General features: G+C 40.6%; 1 protein-coding gene across 4 annotated transcripts in view; it reads right to left on the bottom strand.

Annotated features, from left to right (window-relative positions):
* The window catches only part of MDM1 (Mdm1 nuclear protein), a 95150-nt gene that overhangs the window by 33480 nt on the left and 34344 nt on the right, over nt 1–27326 (bottom strand). For all 4 annotated transcript variants that reach the window (XM_068276717.1, XM_068276715.1, XM_068276716.1 and 1 more), the window contains one exon: nt 19880–20170. In XM_068276717.1, coding sequence (XP_068132818.1) covers nt 19880–20170 — 291 coding nt within the window. The remainder of the gene's footprint in view (nt 1–19879; nt 20171–27326) is intronic.

The raw sequence follows: 27326 nt of genomic DNA, 5'->3' as shown, positions 1-27326 counted from the left end.
TGCGGGCAATCTGATCATCCACCCACCACACCAATTGACCGCCCGCAGATCTGACGTCAGATCACCTCCCAAGTGCATTGTTTACATCTGTTCTCTACCCTAAACACCCACTAATTACCCATCAATCACCCCCTATCACCACCTGTCACTGTTACCCATCAGATCAGACCCTAATCTGCCCCTTGCGGGCACCCAATCACCCCCCTACATGCTCAGAATGCCCTCAGACCCCCCCCCCCCCTTATCAATTCGCCAGTGCATTATTTACATCTGTCCTTCCCTGTAATAACCCACTGAATCACCTGTCAATCACCCATCAATCACCCCCTGTCACTGCCACCCATCACCCCCTGTCACTGCCACCCATCAATCAACCCCTAACCTGCCCCTTGCGGGCAATCTGATCACCCACCCACACCAATAGATCGCCCGCAGATCCGACTTCAGATCACCTCCCAAGTGCATTGTTTACATCTGTTCTCTACCCTAAACACCCACTAATTACCCATCAATCACCCCCTGTCACTGCTACCCATCAGATTAGACCCCTATATGCCCCTAGGGCACTCAATCACCCGCCCACACCCTCAGAACGCACTCAGACCCCAGCCCTGATCACCTCGCCAGTGCATTGCTTGCATCTATTCCCCCCTCTACTCACACCTTGAGACACCCATCAATCACCTCCTGTCACCCCCTAGCACACCTACCCATCAGATCAGGCCCTAATTTGCCACGTGTGGGCTCCTGATCACTCGGCCAAACCCTCAGATCCCCCTCAGACACCCTTCCGATCACCTCCCCAGTGCATTGATTGCATCTATTTTCCCCTCTAACCACCCCCTGAGACACCCATCAATCACCTCCTGTCACCCCCCTAGCACTCCTATCCATCAGATCAGGCCCAATACAACCTGTCATCTAAAAGGCCACCCTGCTTATGACCGGTTCCACAAAATTTGCCCCCTCATGGACCACCTGTCATCAAAATTTGCAGATGCTTATACCCCTGAACAGTCAGTTTGAGACATTTGGTTTCCAGACTACTCACGGTTTTGGGCCCGTAAAATGCCAGGGCGGTATAGGAACCCCACAAGTGACCCCATTTTAGAAAAAAGACACCCCAAGGTATTATGTTAGGTGTATGACGAGTTCATAGAAGATTTTATTTTTTTTGTCAAAAGTTAGCGGAAATTGATTTTTATTGTTTTTTTTTCACAAAGTGTCATTTATCACTAACTTGTGACAAAAAATAAAATCTTCTATGAACTCGCCATACACCTAACGGAATACCTTGGGGTGTCTTCTTTCTAAAATGGGGTCACTTGTGGGGTTCCTATACTGCCCTGGCATTTTAGGGGCCTTAAACCGTGAGGAGTAGTCTAGAAAACAAATGCCTCAAAATGACCTGTGATTAGGACGTTGGGCCCCTTAGCGCACCTAGGCTGCAAAAAAGTGTCACACATGTGGTATCGCTGTACTCAGGAAAAGTAGTATAATGAGTTTTGGGGTTTATTTTTACACATACCCATGCTGGGTGGGAGAAATCTCTCTGTAAATGGACAATTGTGTGTAAAAAAAAATCAAACAATTGTCATTTACAGAGATATTTCTCCCACCCAGCATAGGTATGTGTAAAAATACACCACAAAACACATTATACTACTTCTCCTGAGTATGGCAATACCACATGTGTGGCACTTTTTTACACCCTAGGTGCACTAAGGGGCCCAAAGTCCAATGAGTACCTTTAGGATTTCACAGGTCATTTTGCGACATTTGGTTTCAAGACTACTCCTCACGGTTTAGGGCCCCTAAAATGCCAGGGCAGTATAGGAACCCCACAAATGACCCCATTCTAGAAAGAAGACACCCAAAGGTATTCCGTTAGGAGTATGGTGAGTTCATAGAAGATTTTATTTTTTGTCACAAGTTAGCGGAAAATGACACTTTGTGAAAAAAAAAACCAATTAAAATCAATTTCCGCTAACTTGTGACAAAAAATAAAATCTTCTATGAACTCACCACACTCCTAACGGAATACCTTGGGGTGTCTTCTTTCTAAAATTGGGTCATTAGTGGGGTTCCTATACTGCCCTTGCATTTTAGGGGCCCTAAACCGTGAGGAGTAGTCTTGAAACAAAAATGACCTGTGAAATCCTAAAGGTACGGATTGGACTTTGGGCCCCTTAGCGCAGTTAGGGTGCAAAAAAGTGCCACACATGTGGTATCGCCGTACTCAGGAGAAGTAGTATAATGTGTTTTGGGGTGTATTTTTACACATACCCATGCTGAGTGGGAGAAATATCTCTGTAAATGGACAATTGTGTGTAAAAAAAAAAATCAAACAATTGTCATTTACAAAGATATTTCTCCCACCCAGCATGGGTATGTGTAAAAATACACCCCAAAACACATTATACTACTTCTCCTGAGTACGGCAATACCACATGTGTGGCACTTTTTTGCAGCCTAACTGCGCTAAGGGGCCCAAAGTCCAATGAGCACCTTTAGGCTTTACAGGGGTGCTTACAATTAGGCACCCCCCAAAATTCCAGGACAGTAAACACACCCCACAAATGACCCCATTTTGGAAAGTAGACACTTCAAGGTATTCAGAGAGGAGCATAGTGAGTCCGTGGCAGATTCCATTTTTTTTGTCGCAAGTTAGCAGAAATGGAAACTTTTTTTTTTTTGTCACAAAGTGTCATTTTCCGCTAACGTGACAAAAAATAAAATCTTCTATGAACTCACCATGCCTCTCAGTGATTACTTTGGGATGTCTTCTTTCCAAAATGGGGTCATTTGGGGGGTATTTATACTATCCTGGAATTCTAGCCCCTCATGAAACATGACAGGTGGTCAGAAAAGTCATAGATTCTTCAAAATGGGAAAATTCACTTTTTGCACCATAGTTTGTAAACGCTATAACTTTTACCCAAACCAATCAATATAGGCTGAATGTTTTTTTTTTTAATTAAAAACATGTTTGTCCACATTTTTCGTGCTGCATGTATACAGAAATTTTACTTTATTTGAAAATTGTCAGCACAGAAAGTTAAAAAAAATCATTTTTTTGACAAAATTCATGTCTTTTTTGATGAATATAATAAAAAGTAAAAATCGCAGCAGCAATCAAATAGCACCAAAAGAAAGCTTTATTAGTGACAAGAAAAGGAGCCAAAATTCATTTAGGTGGTAGGTTGTATGAGCGAGCAATAAACCGTGAAAGCTGCAGTGGTCTGAATGGAAAAAAAGGGTCTGGTCCTTAACCTATTTTGGTTCCTGGACGTAGAAACTACGTCCAGGAACCATGCGTGCTACCGCGCGCTCCCGCGGCCGATCACGCACACTCCCGGCCGCTGATTCGGTAGCCACGGATTCAATGTATCGGGCTATGGTGCCCGATCACTGATTCCTCTCCCCCGCTGAAAAAGCGACAGCTTCTCTCGGAAGCTGTGCTTTTTCTGGCCGTTGCCTCCCCCCTGCGTCACTCTAAAAGCGTGTGTTACGCTTAGAGTGACGTCATGTAAACAAACTCATGGCCGCCATCTTGTGGCCAAAAAGTAAAACTACAACTAAAAGTAAAAAAAATTAAAAACACACAATTACATTATAAAACTATAGTTTACATCCCACCCTCCCAAAAATACCCAAATAAATTGTTTAATATAAAAAAAAAAACATTACAATAAAAAAAAAAACATGTAAATATTTACCTAAGGGTCTAAACTTTTTAAATATCAATGTAAAGATGAAATATTTCTATTTTTTTTTTTTATTTTAAACTTGTAAATAGTGATAGATGCAAAACGGAAAAAATGCACCTTTATTTCCAAATAAAATATTGTCGCCATACATTGTGATAGGGACATAATTTTAACGGTGTAATAACCGGGACATATGGGCAAATACAATACGCGAGTTTTAATTATGGAGGCATGTATTATTTTAAAACTATAATGGCTGAAAACTGAGAAATAATGATTTTTTCCGTTTTTTTCTTATTCTTCCTGTTAAAATGCATTTACAGTAAAGTGGCTTTTAGCAAAATGTACCCCCCAAAGAAAGCCTAATTGGTGGCGGAAAAAACAAGATATAGATCAGTTCATTGTGATAAGTAGTGATAAAGTTATAGGCTAATGAATGGGAGGTGAACATTTCTCAAGTGAAAACGATGGAACGCGAATGGGTTAAGGGGGGTAAAGCCCACGGTCCTAAAGTGGTTAAGCTATTCTGTTGTTGATTTATTTCTGTGCTTTGGGCTGTTGTCCTGTTGCAACACCCATCTTCTGCTGAGCTTCAGCTGGTGGACAGATGGCCTTAAGTTCTCCTGCAAAATGTCTTGATAAACTTGGGAATTCATTTTTCCTTTAATGATAGCAAACTGTCCAGGCCCTGACGCAGCAAAGCAGCCCCAAACCATGATGCCCCACCACCATGTGGGGATGAGATTTTGATGTTGGTGTGCTGTGCCTCTTTTTCTTCACACGCATGCCGCGCTGTATGTAGACTACAGTTCCCATGGTGCTAGGCGGCGAATGTCTCCCATAGTGCATGAGCATTGTTTCCAATGGGGAGCTGATCACCTGATTTCTATTCAGCCAATGCGCTCCATTTTTCCCCTTTCATAGCGGCAAGTTGAGCCGGTTAATTAGATTATAACCTGACGTCATTCCTTTGAGGTCAGCTGATGTGGCTGTTTGGATCAGCTGACCTCTCACCACCTATCACAGCTGAGAATAGGCCGATCCAATAGCTGGAAGTTTTCAGCGGTAAGGTGGTACTGCCAGGCCAATTACAGGAACCCAATGACTCCCTATGGCAGTCTTCACTCCATGTACTTACTATCAACAGGTACACTTATGATTTATGGTATATATTAGCCCATTCAGCCTGTCCTTATATCCCTGATGATGGCGTTTGCCAAAACCTTGGTCAGGAAGGAGAACGGGCCACTCCTACTTACCTAAAGTGAGGTGATATCTATAAGGTGTATGTGACCGCCGAGTCCATACAAATACCTTAGAAGTGATTGTATGCAAAAAGGGTCCAGTGTGCATGGACCTTCAATCTGAATTTTATGTTTTATTTTGTGATTGAGACCTTTTAATAAATTACTCCCAGTGTTTTGGAAATAATAGTCAAGTAGAAATACCCAGCCGTACTTCCCTAGTCGTAGTTGAGGTCCAGCCACCAGAGCACCAGGTGGCACTCAACTATTTGTATAGCAGAAAGATCAGCACACACAGATGTATAATGCAAAACTTCAAGCTCTTCATGCAAAAGGTATCCATATAATACAATTCGTGTTTAACAAGGACCAGCAACTCGCAGTAGATAAGCGCCAAAGACACCCACAGTCCATCAAATGCCTGCTGGCTACCATGTATAAAAAGTCTGTGAGGGAATAGAGTCCAAAGTCCACACTCCCAAAAGTGTTAAAGAAAAAATTAAGAACCCTGTTTTTCATAGTATTGCAGCAGTGGCCTTCCAGAAGGAGCTCAACAGCATAGCATTTACAACTTGCCTTTAAAGGGAACCAGAGACGGAAAATGAAAAGAGATTTTATACATACCTGAGGCTTCCTCTAGCCCCATCAGCATGGATCGCTCCCACGCCGCCATCCTCCGCTGCCTCTATCGCCGGTACCGTGTCCCGTCACTTCCGCTGGACGCGGCCAGATGTACGCATCCACAGGGACTCCCTCCGTCTCACCGGCGCCTGCTTTACGCAAGCGCCTGCACAATACGGAGGGAGCGCACTGCGCTTACATCGACTGGCCCAAGTGACGGGACCCGGTACCGGCGATAGAAGCAGCGGAGGAGAGCGGCGTGGGAGCGATCCATGGGGATGGGGCTGGAGGAAACCCCATGTATGTATAGATCTATTTGGTCGTTCGTCTCTGGTTCTCTTTAACCATATGTACCCATAGCCATAAAAAAAAAGAAAAAAAAAAAAAAGTGCCACATCTCCCACAGGCAGGAAACCTTTAGTTTGAGTAGTGACAGTGTCAGCATACTGGAATCATTGCTAGTGGTTTGACTTTTGATGCATGTTCTGTTGCCTGAGTAATTACATGAATGCTTGTCTTAACAAAAGTTTCAGTTTGCTTACATGGTCAGAAATTAAACACATCGGTTAAAAGGAGATCAAACTACTTTTTGTTACTCTGTTCATATAAAAAGTCACAAGCCTACAGCAGACATGTTAAGTAGTTGGTACAGGTTCCGCAGCTGTCCACATTTGTTAAATTTCAGATTACAGGAGCTCCTGATAAGGTTAATTTGTTGGAAAATATGGCAGTTTATTAAATATTGCTTGCGTATTTATGAAATAAAATAAGAAAACAGCAAAAGAGGAACGCTATTTGGCCAGACAGATTTGAGCAGATACACTGGAAGTAGAACTGCAGACTTTTTGAATGATTTTCAAGCCTTTACCGCTTTTTTTTTTTTACAACAGATTGTATTAAGTTTTCTTGTTATATTGACAAATGTATGCAGTCAATCCTGTATAATAAAACCCCTGTGTCCCTGCGTCACACTGTCCCTGTGTAGCTGGGTCCGTGCTTTTTGCTACTCTGCATGTGCGCAGCACTGACCCAGCCTCACAGAGACAGGAGGACAGGGCCTGGGAGCTGAGCGGGTGGCGTGTAAGTGGGCGGCCGGGTGTCCGCCGTGTGAGAGGGTGGTCGGGTGTGCGGTGGGTGAGGGGGCGGCCAGGCGTGCGGCGAGAAACACAGACCTTGAGCCCGTTTTTAAACGGGTTTAGGTTTGCTAGTACAGCAATATAAATTGTGTCACAACAAGAAGTGGAACAGAGGTACACAATCCAAAAAATGTGAATATTGCTAATTTTTAAACGTCAAAACTTTTGGCATTTTGGCATATGACTAAAATGTATCACTTAAACTAACTGGACATTCTTATAGGTTAGCAAAGGGCATCTGTCGTCAGATAAACTGACTAAAAACAAAGGTGACAACAGGCTAGACTAAATGAATTTTCCTCATCAGCTGAAATAAGGGGATTGTGTGTATTGGAGGGGAACCTTTTACCTTTCTGCACTCTTTTTCTGCACTCTCTCTAAAAAGGAGTCTAGGAAGTTCAGTCACCCATAGCGCAGCACACTCCATATGCAGAAAATGTTACTTGCGCTGCCACACTAAGCTGCACTGCTTGATCAGTGTAGCTTAGTTAATCAACCCCTATTGATTTGTATGTGAGCCAGATGTAGCCATCAAAAGAGCCAAATCCGGCTCCCAAGCCATAGGTTCCCTACCCCTGCTATAATAGGTCACTATGAAATGTGAACCTCATAAAAGTGGAGAACATTAAAAGGACACTTTTTGTTGGAGCAAAATAATGTTGGCATTACAAGTACCAATAGAGGAGGACAATAATTGAAGTTTTAGAAAGAGGAAAGTAAAATGGAAGACAAATATTAACAGTTTACATTTGAGCAGGTATTTTTTTCTTTGGCACATTTTTATGGGCACAAGGCAAGTTTGTATGGTAAAACACGTTTGCATTTTTCCCATTAGCAAAATTTAAAAATAGACAGAATGTGTGTGATATACGAAGTTGTGGAATGGGGGCGTCAATGAAAATAAAATGCACATAATATGAATTGCTGTCAACTCCCCATTGCCCTCAACTCCCCATTGATTAACATTGGGATTGCAGCATTTCATAATATGGATAAATGCCAACATTAGCATGTATAAACCCCACCTAGGCTTGCAAATGTTTATCAGTTTTGCAGTACTTATTCACATGAACAAGTACCCGTTTTGCTGGATATTATACCATTCATGAACTTTGTACGTATTGCGGCCCCCAATATTGCCTGCATTGTACTATGTGCCTATTGCTTCACAACGCTTTTGAGGGGAAAAAAAAATAGCCCCATGTAAATGAACTCTCCAAGACCCCGTTTCTTCTTGTCTCTCCCTCTCTCCTTCCCTTCACTATAAGGAAAATTAATTACATCACATAATCATCAGGTAAGTGGGAATGCAACATATTCACCACTACTATTCACATTCAGTGATTTATGGATACAAAGATAAAGTGAGCTAAAGATACCTTGACTTCAATGTTGTCTAGGAAGGTGAACCAGCAAGATGGATCTGATATGAAGTACCTGGCCTTGATCCTAAACTATTGCATACAGTATTTAGTGCCAATTAATCCGATTCAACTTAGTGTAAAATGGTATTAATCATAAAAATAAAAGGAAAGATCCAAGTGGACTGTGTATTATCCAAACCACATATGTTTTTGGTGTTGATGATAAGTTTAAGTGAACCTCCGGACTAAAAATCTACTCAGCAGAACTGAAAAGGCTTGGTGTTTCTTTAAAGAGGAGCTGTTAGGTATAGGGTCTCAGAGAAAATAAACACATATATCAGTAGCTAAAGATTGGCTGTACTTACATTACATATGCATTTCACTGTCCACGTTTGGATTTCACAGAATTTGTATATAGTATATGCAGAGAATGATGCTCCTGACAGCTCATGGCAGGTTCCATGTTTGTGAAGCCAAATGTGTCGTCATGTCCTGCCTGCTTCTGATCACAGAACAGCTCATACTGAATAACACTAGTTTGCAGTGAATATTAATGAGCCATGTGGCTAGGAACAATAGCGGACTCCTGCAGTGTACGCTGCCCCGAGATTTATCTGTGCTGTGGCTGGACTGAGTTTTAGAAGCTGCTGAAACTTGATCCCGTCTTCTCCTTAGCAGCCGAGGGGAGGGCCCCAGAATGCTTTGCAGTATGTTATGCGGCTTGCGTCCAGCTTAGCTCTAAGCTTTGCTGATAAGCATACATCAAAGGTAAGATAGATATTTATCTTCAGTAATGTCTTTTTGGCTTCCTTCTAAACTGTTTAACACAGGAGACTAGAGGTTTAAATTAGCTTCTGCAGCCTGACAGTTACTCTTTAACAGTTTCACAGCATCAGAACTTTGTTTTTCTTACCAAAGCATCATTTTTAGCTGCATTTTTAGCTAAGCTCCAACCATCAAAGAAAACTGCCCGGGCTTTTTTTCCCCTGATGCTGTGCAAACCATGATGGGATTTCCTCTGTTGTTATTCACGTTGCCTAGCAACTGGGAGGGGTGATCAGCACACAGGACAGTTGGAACTGTGTCTCATGCTCCCTGTCACCTCCTTTCAACCAAAAAGATGGCTGCCCTCATAAAATCAAACATTTGCCTGTTCTTTTAAAACAGGGTGAGTAAGAGATTATATTACCTATCTATTTTAATTAACATAACTAATGTAACTTAATGACAGTATGTTTGTTTAGACTGAAGTCCCTCTTTAAGGAGTGGACATCTTCATGCAAAGAACACACCTTGAAAATAAAATGTCAGCAGTGACGCAAAACAGGTGGGTGGGGGAGCCACCATCCCCCACGCTACCATGCCAACACGGAGGGCACCACGGGGGAAATTGGTGACATGCACTAGGTACCTAGCCTCACAACTCATGTTGGGTTCATGGACAATTGTTTTGGCATCTGAGCAGACTGCTCCAAAGTGACAAAACAGACCAGGATCCACTGGAGCCGCAAGTATACTATTATTAAAGACTTGTCACTTAGTGGAACCTTCAGTTTGGCTCATAAAATTGGTGCACCAGGCATTAATACTGTCCAGCCAAAGGATGTACTGTTTATGTGCATTGGTTTGCTGTGCACATTCCCTGCTGTAGAGGACTTGTGAAATTATACAATTTTACAGTTTTTCACGATAGTGGTCCTTTAATTAAGTAGTCAACACAAAACAATGATGTACCAAATCTGGCTGGCCAGAGCCCATGCACCAATCTGTTGCAGCACATGCAAAAACAAGACATACAATAGCTGCTTCCCTTCACAAGGGAGGGTCAACAGTTTTTGTATCCAAACAGTATGTATCCGTATAGGGCCTTATCATAGAACCACTGACTTAGCTACGGTGCTGCACAAAGGGTTTTAATAGAGGGTTTTTACTGTAGCACTATGAAGGTTTTATGTAAATTTGAGCTAATGCATTAAGCTAAGGCTCTTTCTTTTGTGTCTACTACGTGTGCATAAAGTTGTTTTTGAATTGTACAATTTGAGGATCTTTATACCATTATTCTCCATCTAATTTTCTACTCTGTTTTCTAATTATGTATGCATTGTAAAAACCTGACTTTTACTTCTTCGCTGCACTTGCAAAAAAGTAGAACTAAGTGATAAAACATAGGAGTTACATAAGTAAGTGGTTATGCTGTAAGTGTGACAAACCTTTACAGGGATTTCCAATTTAAGCTATTACCTAAAAGTCTGATTTTCTACGGAGAGGAGTCTGAGCCATTTGCAGAGTCTATGCTTCTGCATGCCGACTTCCCTGTACAGCAGCTGGTTTCATTCAAACCTTGTCAGGGAAAATATCTGCGTAATATTCCATCAACATGTTTTCTTTCAACAGACATTCCTTGATTTACATTTACCAGAGCCCTCTGCATTCCATTTTCTATTTGAAATGCAAGAGAGAGAGTGTGTGTGTGTGTGTGTGTGTGTGTGTGTGTGTGTGTGTGTGTGTGTGTGTGTGTGTGTGTGTGTGTGTGTGTGTGTGTGTGTGTGTGTGTGTGTGTGTGTGTGTGTGTGTGTGTGTGTGTGTGTGTGTACAAAGTCGCACCTAAGTAACATTAATGAGCATGCTTGAAGGAGGGAATTCCAAGGACCATAAAAAAAAAGGGCAACTGCCAGGAGCCAATAGTGCAACAGTCAAAGTACCAACTTTATTTTACTAAAACCAACCACCGACCAGAGGTTTAAACAATAATAACTAAAGGATAGAGGCTCCCAAAATAAAATAATTGAAAAATGTTTAAAAAGAAGATGCAGTGGTTGGCTTTCCTGCAGAATATAGCATCCAGTACTACTCAGTGGAAGTTTATTGCAGGGAAATAGGGCCAGACAATGCATTTTGCTGGCATTCCCTGCTTCCTCAGGTCAATAGTACCCAAAAAAAGGTGCTGTGTGGCTTCAGTTATCTCGAGAGCCTCTGATTACTTAAAGAGATACTGAAGTGAAAAAAAAAATATGATATAATGAATTGGTTGTGTACTATGAATAATTACTAGAAGATTAGCAGCAAAGAAAATATTCTCATATTTTTATTTTCAGGTATATAGTGTGTTTTCTAACACTGCATCATTCTCTAATATGTGCAGATTAAAAAACACTCAGCATTCAAAATGATTCTTTCAGAGCAGTCTGTGAACTAATGACCTCTCCTCTGGTAGATAAAAAGAAAACTGCTCACTTACAGTTGAGATAATAAAAGTCAGAAGTCAGCCCTCTCCACGACTTTGAAAGTCGTAGAGATTAATGGCTTTTTTGCATAGAGATAACAACTGGAGTTTCTTAACTCTTCCTGTACTGGAAACAATTACACTGATGTATCTGATCTTAATGTTTTATTTCTTAGCTGTGCTACACATACAAATCATATCATACTTTTTTTTCGCTTCAGTGTCTCTTTAAGTCGCATAGCACCCTTTTTTGGGTACTATTGACCCGAGGAACCAGGGAACCACCACAAAACTGACTACATTTCTGTGGAACTCTGGAACCTCCACTGAATAGCTGCTTTATTCTGTAGAAGAGATAAGTCATGACTAAAAGTAAAATGGACAGGTTGAATCTTGAGATGACATCTCAAGAAAATTACATCCAGGCTAGCTTACCACCCATACTCACCTGATCAATAGAAAACATTAATGTGGAAATTCAAGGTTTTATATTAAGCATTGGCTGTTCCACCCACCTCCAGACATTACATGAATAATACGGTTTTGCTATATATAGGGCAAATGCCTTAATTTTTTAGACTATGGTCAGGCTAGATTGTTCTGATCTGTAGACTGCATGGCTTCCTCCTCCATTGGTTCTGGGCAACAGAATGGGTAGTGTTTATGTAGCTCTAGATCAAACAACAAATTTATCGTGGAAAAGAGCTTAATGTGCTTAGTTACGTGATAAGTCTCGAAGGAAAGGGCAGCCTTTTGACATTTTTTTTTTTTTTTTTTTTTTTTTACACATCATAAGTCATGTCATCATGCATGATAAAGTACAGTAAATCTGTCACCTTAAAAGAGACCTAGAGATGAACTCAAGTACAGCTTTGATAATTACCCGGGGCTTCCTCCCGCCCCATATAGATGTCTAAGCCCCACGCCGTCCTCCCGCAGTCTGCCGTTCAACCGCAGTGAGCTCTGTTACCAGCCTCAGAGACGTCAGTCCACGTCTACTGTACTGTGCATGTCTGCGCATGCATAGTAGATCCTGACTGGCATCGACTGAGGATAGTAACGGAGCTCAACCGCAGCGGAATAGCAGACTGCGGGAGGAGGACGTGGGACTTAGACATGTTTATAGGGTGAAAGGAAGCCCCGGGTAAGTATCAAAGCTGTACTTGCATTCGTCTTTGGGTCTCTTTAAGAGCATGACAGAACCTGTTGTTCAATATTAGAACTGCAACTACAATTTTCTGTTGGCTGCCATCTGACTTCAGGCTAATCAAAAGAAACCTGTCGGTTTAACACCATTTATATTACCTTGAACTTCCTGGTGCTGGAGGGTACCAACACCCCTATCTGCCCAACTGAATTAAAACCAGCCTCCTGGAATCAAAGGGCAGGACACACTTACAGGAAGAAAGGCTGCAATTGAAGGCTATCAAAAACGCTAAACCTTCCACACAATATCCAAAATAAAAAAAAGAATATTTGGATAAAATTATGCTTTAACCTAGTATTAAGATTGGCCCTTAACTTAACCCTAATGTTCAATCCTGGAAGTTACACTAATTACGATTAGCCTAATGTCCACAAAAACTATAAAGCTTTGTAGACATTTTTCACAAAGTTACTCAAAATAATCTTTTGTGATAGTTTCAGGTGACAATTTTTCAAGTGTAGATATTTGACCAGTTCTCAGTATGCGCTATATTTAGTGAGTGATCGAGGGGGAGACAAAGAAGAGGAGCCCCACTGCAGTAGTTGAGGAGAAACATAATAGCTACTGGTCAAAGTAATTAAACATGGGAGATTGTTGAGGTGACAGAAGATTGAGGGAGGTGGTGCCTCTTGCATGTAAGTAGCATTATCAATTTAACTGCTAATCATCAGACTATTAGTGGTAAAAAAAAAACAACAACAATCTAAGCCAATACTTTGTGTGCCAAAACCACACAGATCTGATATCTCACTGTAATCAGCTATTCTGCATGGAGAGGATCTAGTGTTCAGTTAGAGCTAAGTGGTGGATCAGTAGGTCACAGTTCTGCCAGCCTCCCTGGACACTAATCTTTATTCCCACACCAGGAATCCAAGCATATAGGGAACATTGCAAACCTCATGCCAAGTTCACATTTCATGTACAGCAGAGTAACACTACACTGCAAAGTGCACATACAAGTAGATCCCAGACAATAGCGCAAACTTTTGTAAGGAATGTAAAATAATTAAAAACGAAGGGATGAGCCTCCAACTTCGTGTTTTGAGTTCCGTATGAAATGCAGGATTGACACCGGGCTGTGTGTGTGTGTGTGTAGTGTTAACTCGCACTGATTAACAACCATGATACAAGTAGTAACTACTGTTGCATCCATACAGCATACTGCTTCTACCTATGGGGCTGCCACTTTTTCTGCTGAAGCTGTTAGATGACTGCCCATAGAACTTGATATGGTTTTGTAGTCAACTATCTCAATACCATTGTTTAAGCAATGGCGTAACAAGAAGTAGAGCTGCAGGAGCATGCCAGGCATGTTTACAGCCTGGAATTGTCAAAACTAAAGATTCACTAATGCCCTACAATGAAACAAGTATACCATTCCAAGCTATACATATCTTCATCCATGCGATATTCAGTGGAGTTCTGCTTTAAAAAGTAAATTATGCCTTCCACAGTACTTTAATGGAACTTTTTATTGTGTTTTTTTTGTTCCTTTAAGTCTCTCTCACCGTAACCTAAATGGTAATACAATCTTATTTCTTTAGCTAGAGATTACTGCATAGCCTAAGGAAACCAATTGTAATGATTAAATGATGATTCAATTCCATGCTAAGGAACGTTTCATATGTAAGGCTCAGCATTAGAATTTCCATAAGACAGAGCTAGCACCACAAGAAACTTGGAACCAAAAGTAAGAAAAGAAACTACAAAATCCTAATGACATTCTAGCAGAATGTTGTGGTTTAGAGAGTTGTTCCGCTACGTGTTACGATGATGCTAAGCTCACCTCTTCCTGCTGAGTCACATCACTGCTACTTCTCCAAGAAGACAGTGCTGAGAGATGAACACACTAACATCGATACTGGCCAAAAAAACGTTACTGTTAAGCTACCTGGTGGAAACTGTGAGAACGATGCGGAATGCCCTCTAGTTTCTTTTATTGCAGTCTCAAAAGAGGAAAAGTGAATTAATTACTCTTTTTATGGTAAATACTGTGTGTGGCCAAGTGGTATGGTCAAATCACAACTGAAAATGTGTGAAGCTGTGGTATTAAGATATGCCAGTAAAGTGATGCCTGGGTACAATGCTTTGTCACAAGGTACTGTGAATTTAAATGAATAATCAAACGTGCAAAGGACATGTCAGCTTATCTACACAACTGTTTAAGTAACCAACTATTTTTTAAGGCCCTATTTACGCTGCAATGCATTTCATTAAGTTGCGTATATGGCAAATGGACTGCAACGCGATGCAATGTGATGCAAGTCAACGCAATGCAATAAAGGGAATCTTGAGTCAATTAAAAAAAGATTTTAACTTACCTTGTCTAACCTTACGCAGAAATCGATAAATGCGCAGAACGCTCCCAGCCACAGGAGCGCAATCAGAGTGCGCCAGGTAAGTTAAAATCTTTTTTTATTTGACTTAAGCTTCCCTTTAAGTTTAAATAGGGTCTTAGGCAAAAGGCCAGTTGCACTAAACTTATTTAAATTCATTTAATGTTTATTTTATCTCATCTTTTTGGATTATGCTGACTTAACTTTACATCGTCAATTACTAACAATTAACAGCCATGAAAAGAGATGTGTTTATTTAGCACCTAATTACATACACATATCAAATATATGATGCATAAATTATACAGATTGATGTTACTGTATGATTCATGACAGCTTTTCAGCTGTCTGAAATGCCTGGATGGCAGCAAGTCTTCAAGACAGACATTGAGAATACCTGTGGAACAGGATTTCAGAAACAAAGTCATGCTTCATCAAAGAACATGCAAATACCTTTTATTTAGAAAAGACCTGCAAAATTAAGGTACCCTTCAAATCAAACTGTGATAGCAGCATCCCTCATTAAACACACACACACACACACACACACACACACACACACACACACACACACACACACACACACACACACACACACACACAGTACTGCAAGTGGAATCTGAAGTCTGTCTAATATAGAAAGCATTGTGTCTTCCTCTGGCATTCTGAACCACAAAAAAGCTAATTTGTGGCACCGATATAACCAACATAAGGAAGATTGTCGATCTGATTAGGTAGAATGACTCGTAAGTCTTTTATGATAAGGTGATCCGGTCTTACCACAAGCAGTCAATTGAGGGGAAAAAAAAGATTACAATTACATTACGAAGAACCAGAAGCATCACAATTTTTGTGAATGGACAAAAGAAATTGTAGCTGCGCCCTACTAAAAGTGCTATTCCAAGTACAATTTTGCCTTTTCAAGATAGGAGGTCACTGAAAGCATGCAGGTTCAAATCAGCCAAAATTAACCCCATAATGCATTAACTGAAAACTTTCATCGGTGTCCTTGAAAGGTCAAGCATGCATTCAAAAATGACTTGTTTATAGCATATCCGCAGCATACTCCTCCTACAGATACAGTAGTAGTTTCAGGATGTTTTGGTCATGATCAGTGCAAGGCATGAATTAAAGTGGTCTGAAACAGGCAGATGTAGCATCTTCATTTGAAGCACTGTGCAACGTAATATATAGCGGTAAAACTCCTTATAAAGAGGGCTCGGCCTTAATTACAGTAACTCTTCTATTAAAATATATATCAAAAATCATCCAAACTGTTCCCAAGGGCAGCTGACTATACATCACCTAGTGTTCCTCTGTGGTCAAATCCCTGTTTGCCAGAACTTTTAAAGATGGAGGATGTTGGGTTTTAGATAGATCATGGGATTAAGTATGTGAACCATATTTTTGTTAATGGTAATTTCAAGAGTTTTGCTCAACTTCGTGAGGAATGTGGATTGCCTAGACACTCCTTATTCAGATACTTCCAGCTGAGAGACGCAGTTAGGGTTCAGTGGGGCCTCGTAGGGGTCCACATTGAACCATCCGAATTGGAGTTGTTGATTCTGAATAAAGACAAAACTAAGGAGGTCTCTAGATTTTATGCTGTATTGTTAAAACAAGTTGGTTTTAGTAGATATGATGAGAGCAAATTAAGGTGGCAGAGATGCACCTCAGACATAGAATCTTCAGATTGGGTAGATTTTGAATCCTCATTTATGCCTACGGTTATTAGTGCCAATGACAAATTGATTCAAATAAAATGGTTCCATCAAGTATACTATACTCCTATTAGGCTGGCCAAAATGGGCAGAGGGGTAGGCCCTGAATGCTTCAAATGCAGGTATATTGGGGCTGATTTTTGTCACTGTGCTCGGGAATGTCCTTCTATGCAGGCATATTGGATATCTATCACTGCTTTTTTGGCCAAAATCATGAAACAACATATACTGTAGATTTGGGATTTAAGGCCTCTATGCTGGGTATGGTTGAGTCTATGCCCTACAGTAAAAAAAAAAAATATTTTTACAGATTGCCTTCTTCTATGCTAGGAAATGTCTTCTGCTTAAATGGAAATTGAAAAAGGTCCCTATGCTAGATGATTTCATTACACTAGTAAATCATAACTTACCGCTATATTGTTTGACCTATCAGGCTAGAGGCCATGCCAAGAAGTGCAACAAAATATGGGATCCATGAGTTGAGGTTGTAGAGTCGGTTATTCCTAACCTTGATATTACCATTAGTGTTTCTGACGTATATCTATAATGCAATTTGATAAGTCATCATTGTATTGTGACCTGTCTATCAATGTTTCCTGTCATGGATAATTCAATTCAAAATAAGCCATTGTAATAATCACATTCTGGTTATATGCTGCTTGCGGTTATGTGATGTAATTCCATGTGATAGGCCTGGGGAATGTGTGTGAGGGTGGTGGGAGGAGGGGTTTGGGAATGTTGGTATGCTCTGTACTGTTAAAAACTTTTCAATAAAAATTCTCTTTAAAAAAAAAAAAAAAAAAAAAAAAAAAAAAAAAGTGGTCTGAAACTTTTGACATAACATTCAATAAAAATGTGTTTTCCTACTTTTTATTACTCATAGTTATCATATTTGCTTTTGTGCATAAATAACATTGTCTGTTTACAAACGACAAGTTTCCAAAGTGTAGTTTATCTTGCCCTGAAACCTGCCATTGGCTTTTTATTATATATTAACATCTTCTAATTTGCTGTTGTGAGCGGTTTGTGTGCTTGAAGCACAGAGAGCTTCACAGAGAACTGCTTTTCACTTGTTACACGGTGTTTACACACATGTATCAACATTGGAATGCAAACAAAGATACTATACCATCTCCAGTTTGGATGCGGATTTGAGGCTCCCTGCACACTGCATGCGTTTCTGATTTTTAATCGGTTTTTACATCCGATTCCAATTTTTAATCGTTACTGCATGCTGCGTTTTTTGATCCATTTTTCTGTTGATTACATTCAGGTAAAATCGGAATTGCAATTCGGAATCGGAAACGGAATCGCAAAACGGATTTGCAGTGTGCAGGGAGCCTAAAGCTGAACAGCAGGACAAAGTGCTTTGTTTAACTGTAGCTATGATTAAGGAGCCATTCCTCGCTCCAATACGCGTGAGATTTTATCTGTAACGTTGATGTTGGATTAAAGAATAAAGATTTTTCTACTTCACCTAATCATCTTGTGCAGCGAGATTTCATTCTGGTTACGGCTTTGTTTAACCATTTCAGTCACCTGCGTAACAATAGGGGAAGCCGCCCCTGCCCCCACGGGGGTGCCTGGGGCCCCCCTGGGGCCAGTTCATGGCCGTTTTGGGGGGGCAGGAGGGGTCGCAGTATGAGAGGAGAGCTTTGCCTATCAGCGGGGAGGGGGGAAGGTCCCCCTCCCTCACCTCGGGCTCTCCCCTCTGCGCTCCCCTCCTGCATCTAAATAAGTGTCAGCAGCAGCGGCGGCAGCAGCTATAATCACCTCCATTTACCACGGACGTCCGATTTGCAAGGGCTTCACATTACATCCTGTTTTAACAGGAAGTAATGTGAAGCCCTTGCAGATCGCCGACCTCCGGTGGTGAATGGAGGTAATTATAGCTGCTGGCGCCGCCGCTGCCCCTTATATAGCTGCAGGAGTGGAGCGCAGAGCGCTGATAGGCAAAGCTCTCCTCTCATGCTGCGACCCCTCCTGCCCCTCCAAAACGGCCATGAGCGGGCCCCAGGGGGGGAGGGGGGCCTGCTCAGGTTTTTGCAGGGGGGCCCAGGGACTTCTAGTTACGCCCCTGATTTCAGTGATGTTCTGCTAAAAAAAAATTCTGGGATAGTAGCTTTCAAGCTGTTAGTAATCTTTTAGAGCAAAGTAGAAACACTGACTTTCAGACCACTTTAATAACAGCTTTGGACTTGGGAGACTGAGGCGTTACAGAGTATTCAGTTATGTCAGAGAGAACCAGGATCACTACGAATTTTGTAAAGGGCAAAACAGTAATTAACCACTTTGAAACCCTTGCTACGCTTATCTACTCCCCACAGAACTTTACCTGGGGCTCAGGGGAGTAGATAGGCGTACTTGTGGTAAACAGTGTGCTGTATGCCCAATAAGCTATCTGATTATGTATATAGGGTATCATTTTAACCGTGACAAGTGAGAGAATAGATTTTGTGGTGTTTGACAACTGAAGGATAAGTCATGTGATTTTTTTTTACCGGAAAACTGAATGAAATGCAATAAAACTGTTATTTTCATGTACTCTATACCCCCAAATAAATACTTGTAAAAACAACAAAAGTGACAGCATTGAAAAGAGAATACATAGTTACCCTAGGGACTTAGCTTTTAAAATATGTATGCCATGAGAGTGTATTACTGTTAATCATGAAGAAAAGGGCTTTTAATTACTGATAGAGTACAATGAGAAAACAAAAAACACAAACCAGAAACTAATATATTTTCGCCATACATTGTACTAGGAACATTATTTAAATGTTGAGATAACCAGGACAAATTAGCAAATAGAATGTGTGTGTTTTACCTATGGTAACATTGTTTATTTGAAAACTATAGTGGATGGAAATGGAGAAATAGTGTATTTTTTCTTTTTTTTTCTAATTTTTCCCTTTAAAATGCACAGATAATAACATAATTACTAAAAGCAAATATCACCCTCACAAAGCATAATTTGTGGCAAAAAAAACAAGATATAGATCATTTACATCTGATGAGTAGCAATAAAGTTATTGGTGAATGAATGGGAGGAGCGCTGAAATGTGAAAATTGCTCTGGTTTTTAAGCAAAAAACCCTGTGGTGCTGAAGTGGTTAAAGTACATGGTGCAGCCTGGAAGGAGCAGCATGAGGTAAACAAAAAAAAAACAAATGTTGGCTCTTGTAATGGCTGCACGCAGATGTCTGTGGGTATGGTGATGGTGGTAGGTTAGTAGGAGCCATTCAGTAGTTTTTAGTGTCATTTTAAATAAAAAGTGCAGTTATCATCTGATGAATAGTAACTTTATTTAAACAATACCTTAATGGTCCATTATCTTTGACAGGTTCTAGGAATTCTTCTTCAGTATTTTCCTCAGCCTGGTCTCCATCTTCATTGTCCTCAGCTTCTTCTTCTACAGGTGTATCCCCCTCTAAAATCAACGGTGATACCTTTTCTGTTTCCTCTGTATCTTCACATTCATCCCACGCTAGTTTTCTTCTAACCGGGAGTGTAGGAACATCAGAAACCCCAAGATTGCCAGTATTGGATGGAGATTTTACTTTTGTGGCTGACTGCCGTTTTTCTCCATTCCTTGAAGGAGCCTGCAAACTTAAAGATGAACTCCAGTAAAAATAATGTAATAAAAAAGTGCTTCATTTTTACAATAATTATGTACTGTATAAATGATTTAGTCAGTGTTTGCCCATTGTAAAATCTTTTAAATCCCTGATTTACATTCTGACATTTATTACATGGTGACATTTTACTGTTGGCAGGTGGTGTAGCTGCTGCATGCTTTTTTGGCAGTTGGAAACAGCTGTAAACAGCTATTTCCCACAATGCAGCAAAGTTCACAGACGGGAAACTGCCAGGAGTAGGTACTCAGTTACTCGTGGGAGGGGTTTCACCACAATATCAGTCATACAGCGCCCCCTGATGGTCTGTTTGTGTAAAGGAATAGATTTCTCATGTAAAAAGGGTGTATCCGCTACTGATTGGGATAAAGTTCAATTGTTGGTCGGAGTTTCTCTTTAAGTGTAATTGCAGCAATTAAGGCGTGTTACTCACTATAATTCACTAAATTATACATATGCAAGTCTATACATCTTTATAATAAGCCTAATATGTATCAATGATTTAAAAAAAAAAATTAGACAAATGCATAGATTTCCTAAACAGGCTAATAACAGACTAACCAACTATAAGCCTTTAGGGCTATTTCATGCTTCAAATCACAATTGCAAATGCAATGCGATTGCCATTTCATCTGTACTCACTGCACACATTGTGACTTGATTATCACACGTTCAGAGGGGTGAAAATATAAATGTTTTAACTGCTGGATTGCAAGAATATTGCATAGCACCCTGATTGCTATGCAATTTTCCCGCGCTGCTATTTTTTTCCACACAAGAGTAAATGCTGAAAAAAGGCAGCAGCACTGATGTTTGCAATCAAACAATATTGGATTGATTTTCACTGCACTAATGGAAACGTAGAATCAAAAGTAAAATAACCCGCACACCACGTATGGAATTGATCAAAATTTATATTTCAAAAGAGTAGAGCACAAGGCAAAAGTGACAAGCATATATAGCTGCAGTAGCCAATTAGCATCAAGGGCCACAAACACTGGGATTATACAAAAAACATTGTGAATACCCATAGGGTTTTTGGACTCTTGAGCTTGGTTCATTTGTATGCCACTTATTCATTATGTATGCTATCTACTCATCATATATGCTTTGTATGCACATATTGCGGTAGACTCATGTACTTAGTATACTTGTGATTCATTATACCTTTGTGAACCTGTTATATTCACAATGTTTTGTGAAATCCCAGTGTTTGTGGCCCTTGATGCTGATTGGCTACTGCAGCTATATATGCTTGTCACTTTTGCCTTGTGCTCTACTCTTTTGAAATATAAATTTTGATCAATTCCATACGTGGTGTGCGGGTTATTTTACTTTTGATTCTATAGTTCAGGACTGTTGTCCAATTTTGATCCAGCACCCATGCTAGTCTACTTATGCCTAAATGCTATATATGCAAATTTGTGCATCAGGTGTGCAGGCCTTCCTTGATTAAACACTAATGGAAACATAGCCATGCAATTTACATCATAGCCCCAGTGTCCTTGCATTTTGAGATTTTCATACCATCAGAAATGGATCGCAGCAAATAGTTTTCAATGTGAAACAGCCCTTAATCTTGCGTTCTATTACAGTATAATCTTGTTACAATAAACTCTGGTATCATACACATTTGGGTATAGTAAACTACCTCTTCAGGTCCAGGCCAATCTCCATTATAAGTCTATGGGAGCAACGCTTGGTATAGTAAACTCTGATATAATAAAACTATTACAGTAAATCTATTTTTTTTTTTGGCCTCTACGTGACGCTGACTCTGGATATAGTAAACAGTGGGCAGTGCATACGTCATATGTCAGTGTGAAACCCATGGTAAGCTGCTCTCTTCAGGCAAGTGAGTTGATGCCTAATAACATTTGTAAGATAAGAAGAATGGCACCAGCGCTGGATATACTGTAAAAACAAGCAGCTTGGGGGAAATGAGGAATAATGTGAACATAAACAGAAGATGCAGAGTGACCACTTCCACTTTGCAATCACTGATAAAAAATATTGTCACAGTCCTCCCATGGGATTGTACACACTCCCGGTCATCTCCGATGATGCTCCTGGTAGCGTGTGGAGCGCAATACAGGCTACTTTCACTAGGAAAATTTCTGATATAGTAAAGTTCTGATAAAGTAAACCACTTTTCCCCGTTCCCTTGGAGTTTACCATAACAAGATTATACTGTATTTAAGACGCAGAAAAGAGTTCACTACATTGTGCAAATCGGCACGGTTTAATGTTCATAATGATATACAAATTACTGACTACAATAAACCAAAAAGAAATAAACAGCTGCATACATTTTAAATTGGGTTTGTCAATGAATATGAATAACAAAAGAAAATTGATACCTTTAAAAAAAAGATTCAGGAATCAGTCTGACGAAGGCTTTATTGCCATAAGCTAACTGCTTTTCTTCTAAGTTAGCCAATAAATGGCATTTTATTATTATTATTTAGTATTTATATAGCGCCGACATATTACGCAGCGCTGTACAGTGTATATATATATATATATATATATATATATATATATATATATATATATATATATATATATATATATATATATATATATATATATATATATCTTATATATATCACTAACTGTCCCTCAAAGGAGCTCACAATCTAATCCCTACCATTGCCATATGTCTATATTATGTAGTGTAAGTACTGTAGTCTAGGGCCAATTTTAAGGAGAGCCAATTAACTTATCCGTGTTTTTGGAATGTGGGAGGAAACGGGAGTGCCCAGAGGAAACCCACGCAATCACGGAGAGAACATACAAACTCTTTGCAGATAGTGCCCTGGCTGGGATTCGAACCAGGGACACAGCGCTGCAAGGCGAGAGAGAGGCATCATTCTAATTCAAAACTTCTTGCTTTAAAAAAAAGAATGTCTAGGCTCTGACAGGGTAAAGCGGCTTATAATTTTTAAAACTGCAAGCAATCTAAAAATTGTTTCTGAAAGTCATTTTCTGCTAGGAACACACCATACAATTTTGTGTTAGATGGTTCGATAGATAATTTCCGTCATGTCCGATATTATTTTCAAAAGTTTTTCTGGTCGATTTTTCATAAAAGTGAATGGAAATTGATAAGAAAAGATAAGAGAATAGAGCGAGAAATCGAGCAGAAAAAAGAATCGAAAATCGATTGAACGGAAAATTGACCGAAAAAACGCACTGTGTGTACCTAGAATTTAGCTCACTTAAATATACGATGGGGTGTGTGCACTAATCTGCTCATCCGATCTATTCTTTGTGCTGTAAGACTTAAGACTTAACCGCTTGCCGACCGCGTCACGCGGCGGCGGCAGCCCCAGGACCAGCTAACGCCGATTGGCGTTAAGTCCTGGGGCAGCAGTTTGCAGGAGATCACGCGCAGGGTGCGCGCGCATCTCCTGCTTGGTGGGCGAGCGCCGCTCGGAAGACTGTTACACGGCGAAACCGCCGTGTATTTACATGTACAGCGCTGCGATCAGCAGCAGCGCTGTACTGGGGACAGCCGTGTGACACTCTGTTGGTGGGGAGAAAGGATCACTTGTGTGCAGAGTTGTACGGCCCTGCAGCTTGTCCTTAAAGCTGCAGTGGCCAATTAAACTTAAATTAGCCTGGTCACTAGGGGGGTTTAACACCATGGTCCTCAAGAGGTTAAAGAGAGCCAGAGACGAAGCACCCTCATGTATTTTATTACATTTATCAGCGGGAACATGACAGTAAACACCTACCGTTTTTAGTTTAATTCTTCTCTGCTAAATCTGCCTGTTATCAGCTCTGATAAGAAGCCCCGACTGAGCATTCAGTCGATTTGACCCGGAATCATTACAGCTGAGTCAGTCTTCTGTGAAGTGTTTTTAAGCCCGCCCCCTTCTGGCTCAGCTTTCCTGGTTTGCATACTCAAGCAGTCATCATGGGTGTGTTTGTCATCAGCTACCCTCCCTCACAGGGGCGTAATCTATGTGAAATCTCACACAAGCTGAGATCACCTCCCCTGTGACATCATCAGTAGCAGCCCGTGTTTTGTCTTTGCTTTTTATCTCCTCCACCAGTCTGCCGGATTCTGTCCCGGCAATATGAAAGGAAGGGAGGGGTTCCTCCAATAAATGTAAAATATTTTATGTTTGTCATCATGCAGCTAAAAAAAGACTGCTATTTATTATTATAAGTTAGAAATTAGATTTTACTTCTGAAATATTGTATTTTTAATTTGGGTCCACTTGACTTTTGCATGTAATTCTACTTAAAACATTGGGGTGTATGCACTAAACTGTGTTAACAGTCTCTTAAAGAAAAAGATGAAAGGTAAAAATGCATCGAAAGATAAAGGGCTTGTTCACATCATGGCCCATATGCAATTCACTTTTGCACCTGAGTTTTCTCCTAGGAGATAATTTTTCATCTTCTATTTAAAATAACTTTCCAGCACTTTTCAACTAAAAAAAGTACCAAAAAGTGAAAATGTACTATCAAAATTATTTTGAGTATTTTATTGCTTTCCGGTAGATTAAAAGGCATTTTATTGACAAGTTTAAAAATATCACCTAGGAGAAAACTCAAGAGAAAAAGTCAATTGCATATGGGCCCATATGTAGTGCAGAGAGGTGAACACCTCTAAGCATGGCTTCATCATCACCACTGCTCAGGGATCTCCATCACTAACAGCACTGTTCACAATGTTGTCAATGCAGCTCAGGGATCTCCATCACTAACACAGCACTGTTCACAATGTTGGCAATGCAGCTCAGGGATCTCCATCACTAACACAGCACTGTTCACAATATTGGCAATGCAGCTCAGGGATCTCCATCACTAACACAGCACTGTTCACAATATTGGCAATGGCGCTCAGGGATCTCCATCACTAACAGCACTGTTCACAATGTTGGCAATGCAGCTCAGGGATCTCCATCACTAACACAGCACTGTTCACAATATTGGCAATGCAGCTCAGGGATCTCCATCACTAACACAGAACTGTTCACAATATTGGCAATGCAGCTCAGGGATCTCCATCACTAACACAGCACTGTTCACAATGCTGGCAATGCAGCTCAGGGATCTCCATCACTAACACAGCACTGTTCACAATATTGGCAATGCAGCTCAGGGATCTCCATCACTAACACAGCACTGTTCACAATATTGGCAATGCAGCTCAGGGATCTCCATCACTAACACAGCACTGTTCACAATATTGGCAATGCAGCTCAGGAATCTCCATCACTAACAGCACTGTTCACAATGTTGGCAATGCAGCTCAGGGATCTCCACCACTAACACAGCACTGTTCACAGTGCTGGCAATGCAGCTCAGGGATCTCCACCACTAACACAGCACTGTTCACAATATTGGCAATGCAGCTCAGGGATCTCCATCACTAACACAGCACTGTTCACAATATTGGCAATGCAGCTCAGGGATCTCCATCACTAACAGCACTGTTCACAATGTTGGCAATGCAGCTCAGGGATCTGTACCACTAACACAGCACTGGTCACAATGTTGGCAATGCAGCTCCGGGATCTCCATCACTAACACAGCACTGTTCACAATGCTGGCAATGCAGCTCAGGGATCTCCACCACTAACACAGCACTGTTTACAATGCTGGCAATGCAGCTCAGGGATCTCCACCACTAACACAGCACTGTTCACAATGTTGGCAATGCAGCTCCCAGATCTCCATCACTAACACAGCACTGTTCACAATGTCGGCAATGCAGCTCAGGGATCTCCATCACTAACACAGCACTGTTCACAATGTCGGCAATGCAGCTCAGGGATCTCCACTACTAACACAGCACTGTTCACAATGTTGACAATGCAGTGTGGTGTTAATTAAACCATGCTTCTGTATCCATTTTGACTTGCAATAATCGCATAGCCAAATTATTAGAATTTGCACTTTAAGCCATCTTTAGACATATATTTAAAATCTACCGTCTGGTGACTTAAAGCTCAAGTGCAGGCAAAGCAAAACAATGATTTTTATTATAAAGTTCTAAATACCAATTTCATCAAGGATTCCCCAATGTTTTAACTGTTGTCTGACCCATACCTCCAACTTTACTTATTAAAGGCTGCTGAATTTACTCCGGCGGGGTCAGCTTGGTGCGTTAACATTGCAAAGCATGTTGAAAGAGGAGTATCTGGCAAACAAGGGGTGATCTCCTATAGGCAAGAGATCAGAAATTCCACTGAGAAATGAGTGACTTGCAAACACTATGCAGCATTTTCAGACTGAAGACACACTGGAACTTCCCGATGGCAGCATACAGTCTCATATCCTGAACCGCATTATTTCAACTATGAACAGACGTACTATGATCATGTGACCAAATAGATATTCAGTCATCATAGGGATGTCGTGCTTTATTACATCTTAAATAATGCTGAAACAGGTTAAGAATTCTTAGGGTGCATTCAAAAAATTACAGCATCTGTGTTTTTTCAAGGCCCATTTCTGACAGATACTTTGCACTCTGGCATGTGCTGTGAATCTGCAATACAACATATTTCAATGTGAACCGTGAGTTTCCATAAATGATCAGTTAAGGGGCACTGCTTTGGCATTTGATGACATAGGAAAAGGGGGTTGGCAGTGTGTGAGCAATGTAGGAATTTCTGGGATGCAGTGAGGGGAGTTGTGGGGGGCGAAGTGGCCAGAAGCCAAAAAAGGTTCCAAGCAGCATGACTTTCTGATTAGATGATGAGGTTAAGTGACCCTGAATCTGAAGCTGCCATCAATGTAAGAATAAAAATGGGTATGAAAGGTAGGCCAGTGATCAGTTTTAATACAAAATTTGGTTTAAGCCATTGGCGTGCAATATGTGTTTTTGTTGAAGTTGCACATTTTCAGGTTTAATACCTAAAAGAAGTACTTTTGGATCCATGTTGATCTTAAAAGCAAGACGTTTTGAATCAGGATGATACCATTTATTGGCTAACTTAAAAGAATAAGAGTAAACTGTCATCTGTGCAGCCTTTGTCAGATTTCAAAACTGTCTGAAAAAGGCCGCACAGCCAAAAGCTTACTCTTATTTTTTTAAGTTAGCCAGTAAATGGTATTATCCTAATTCAAAACGTATTGCTTTTACTGAAGGCTAACACGGTACAATA

The sequence above is a fragment of the Hyperolius riggenbachi genome, chromosome 3 (genome assembly GCF_040937935.1).
Source record: "Hyperolius riggenbachi isolate aHypRig1 chromosome 3, aHypRig1.pri, whole genome shotgun sequence".
NCBI classification, from domain to species: Eukaryota; Metazoa; Chordata; class Amphibia; order Anura; family Hyperoliidae; genus Hyperolius; species Hyperolius riggenbachi.
Note: the sequence above shows the minus strand (reverse complement) of the source record. Positions and strands in the feature narration are given on the sequence as shown.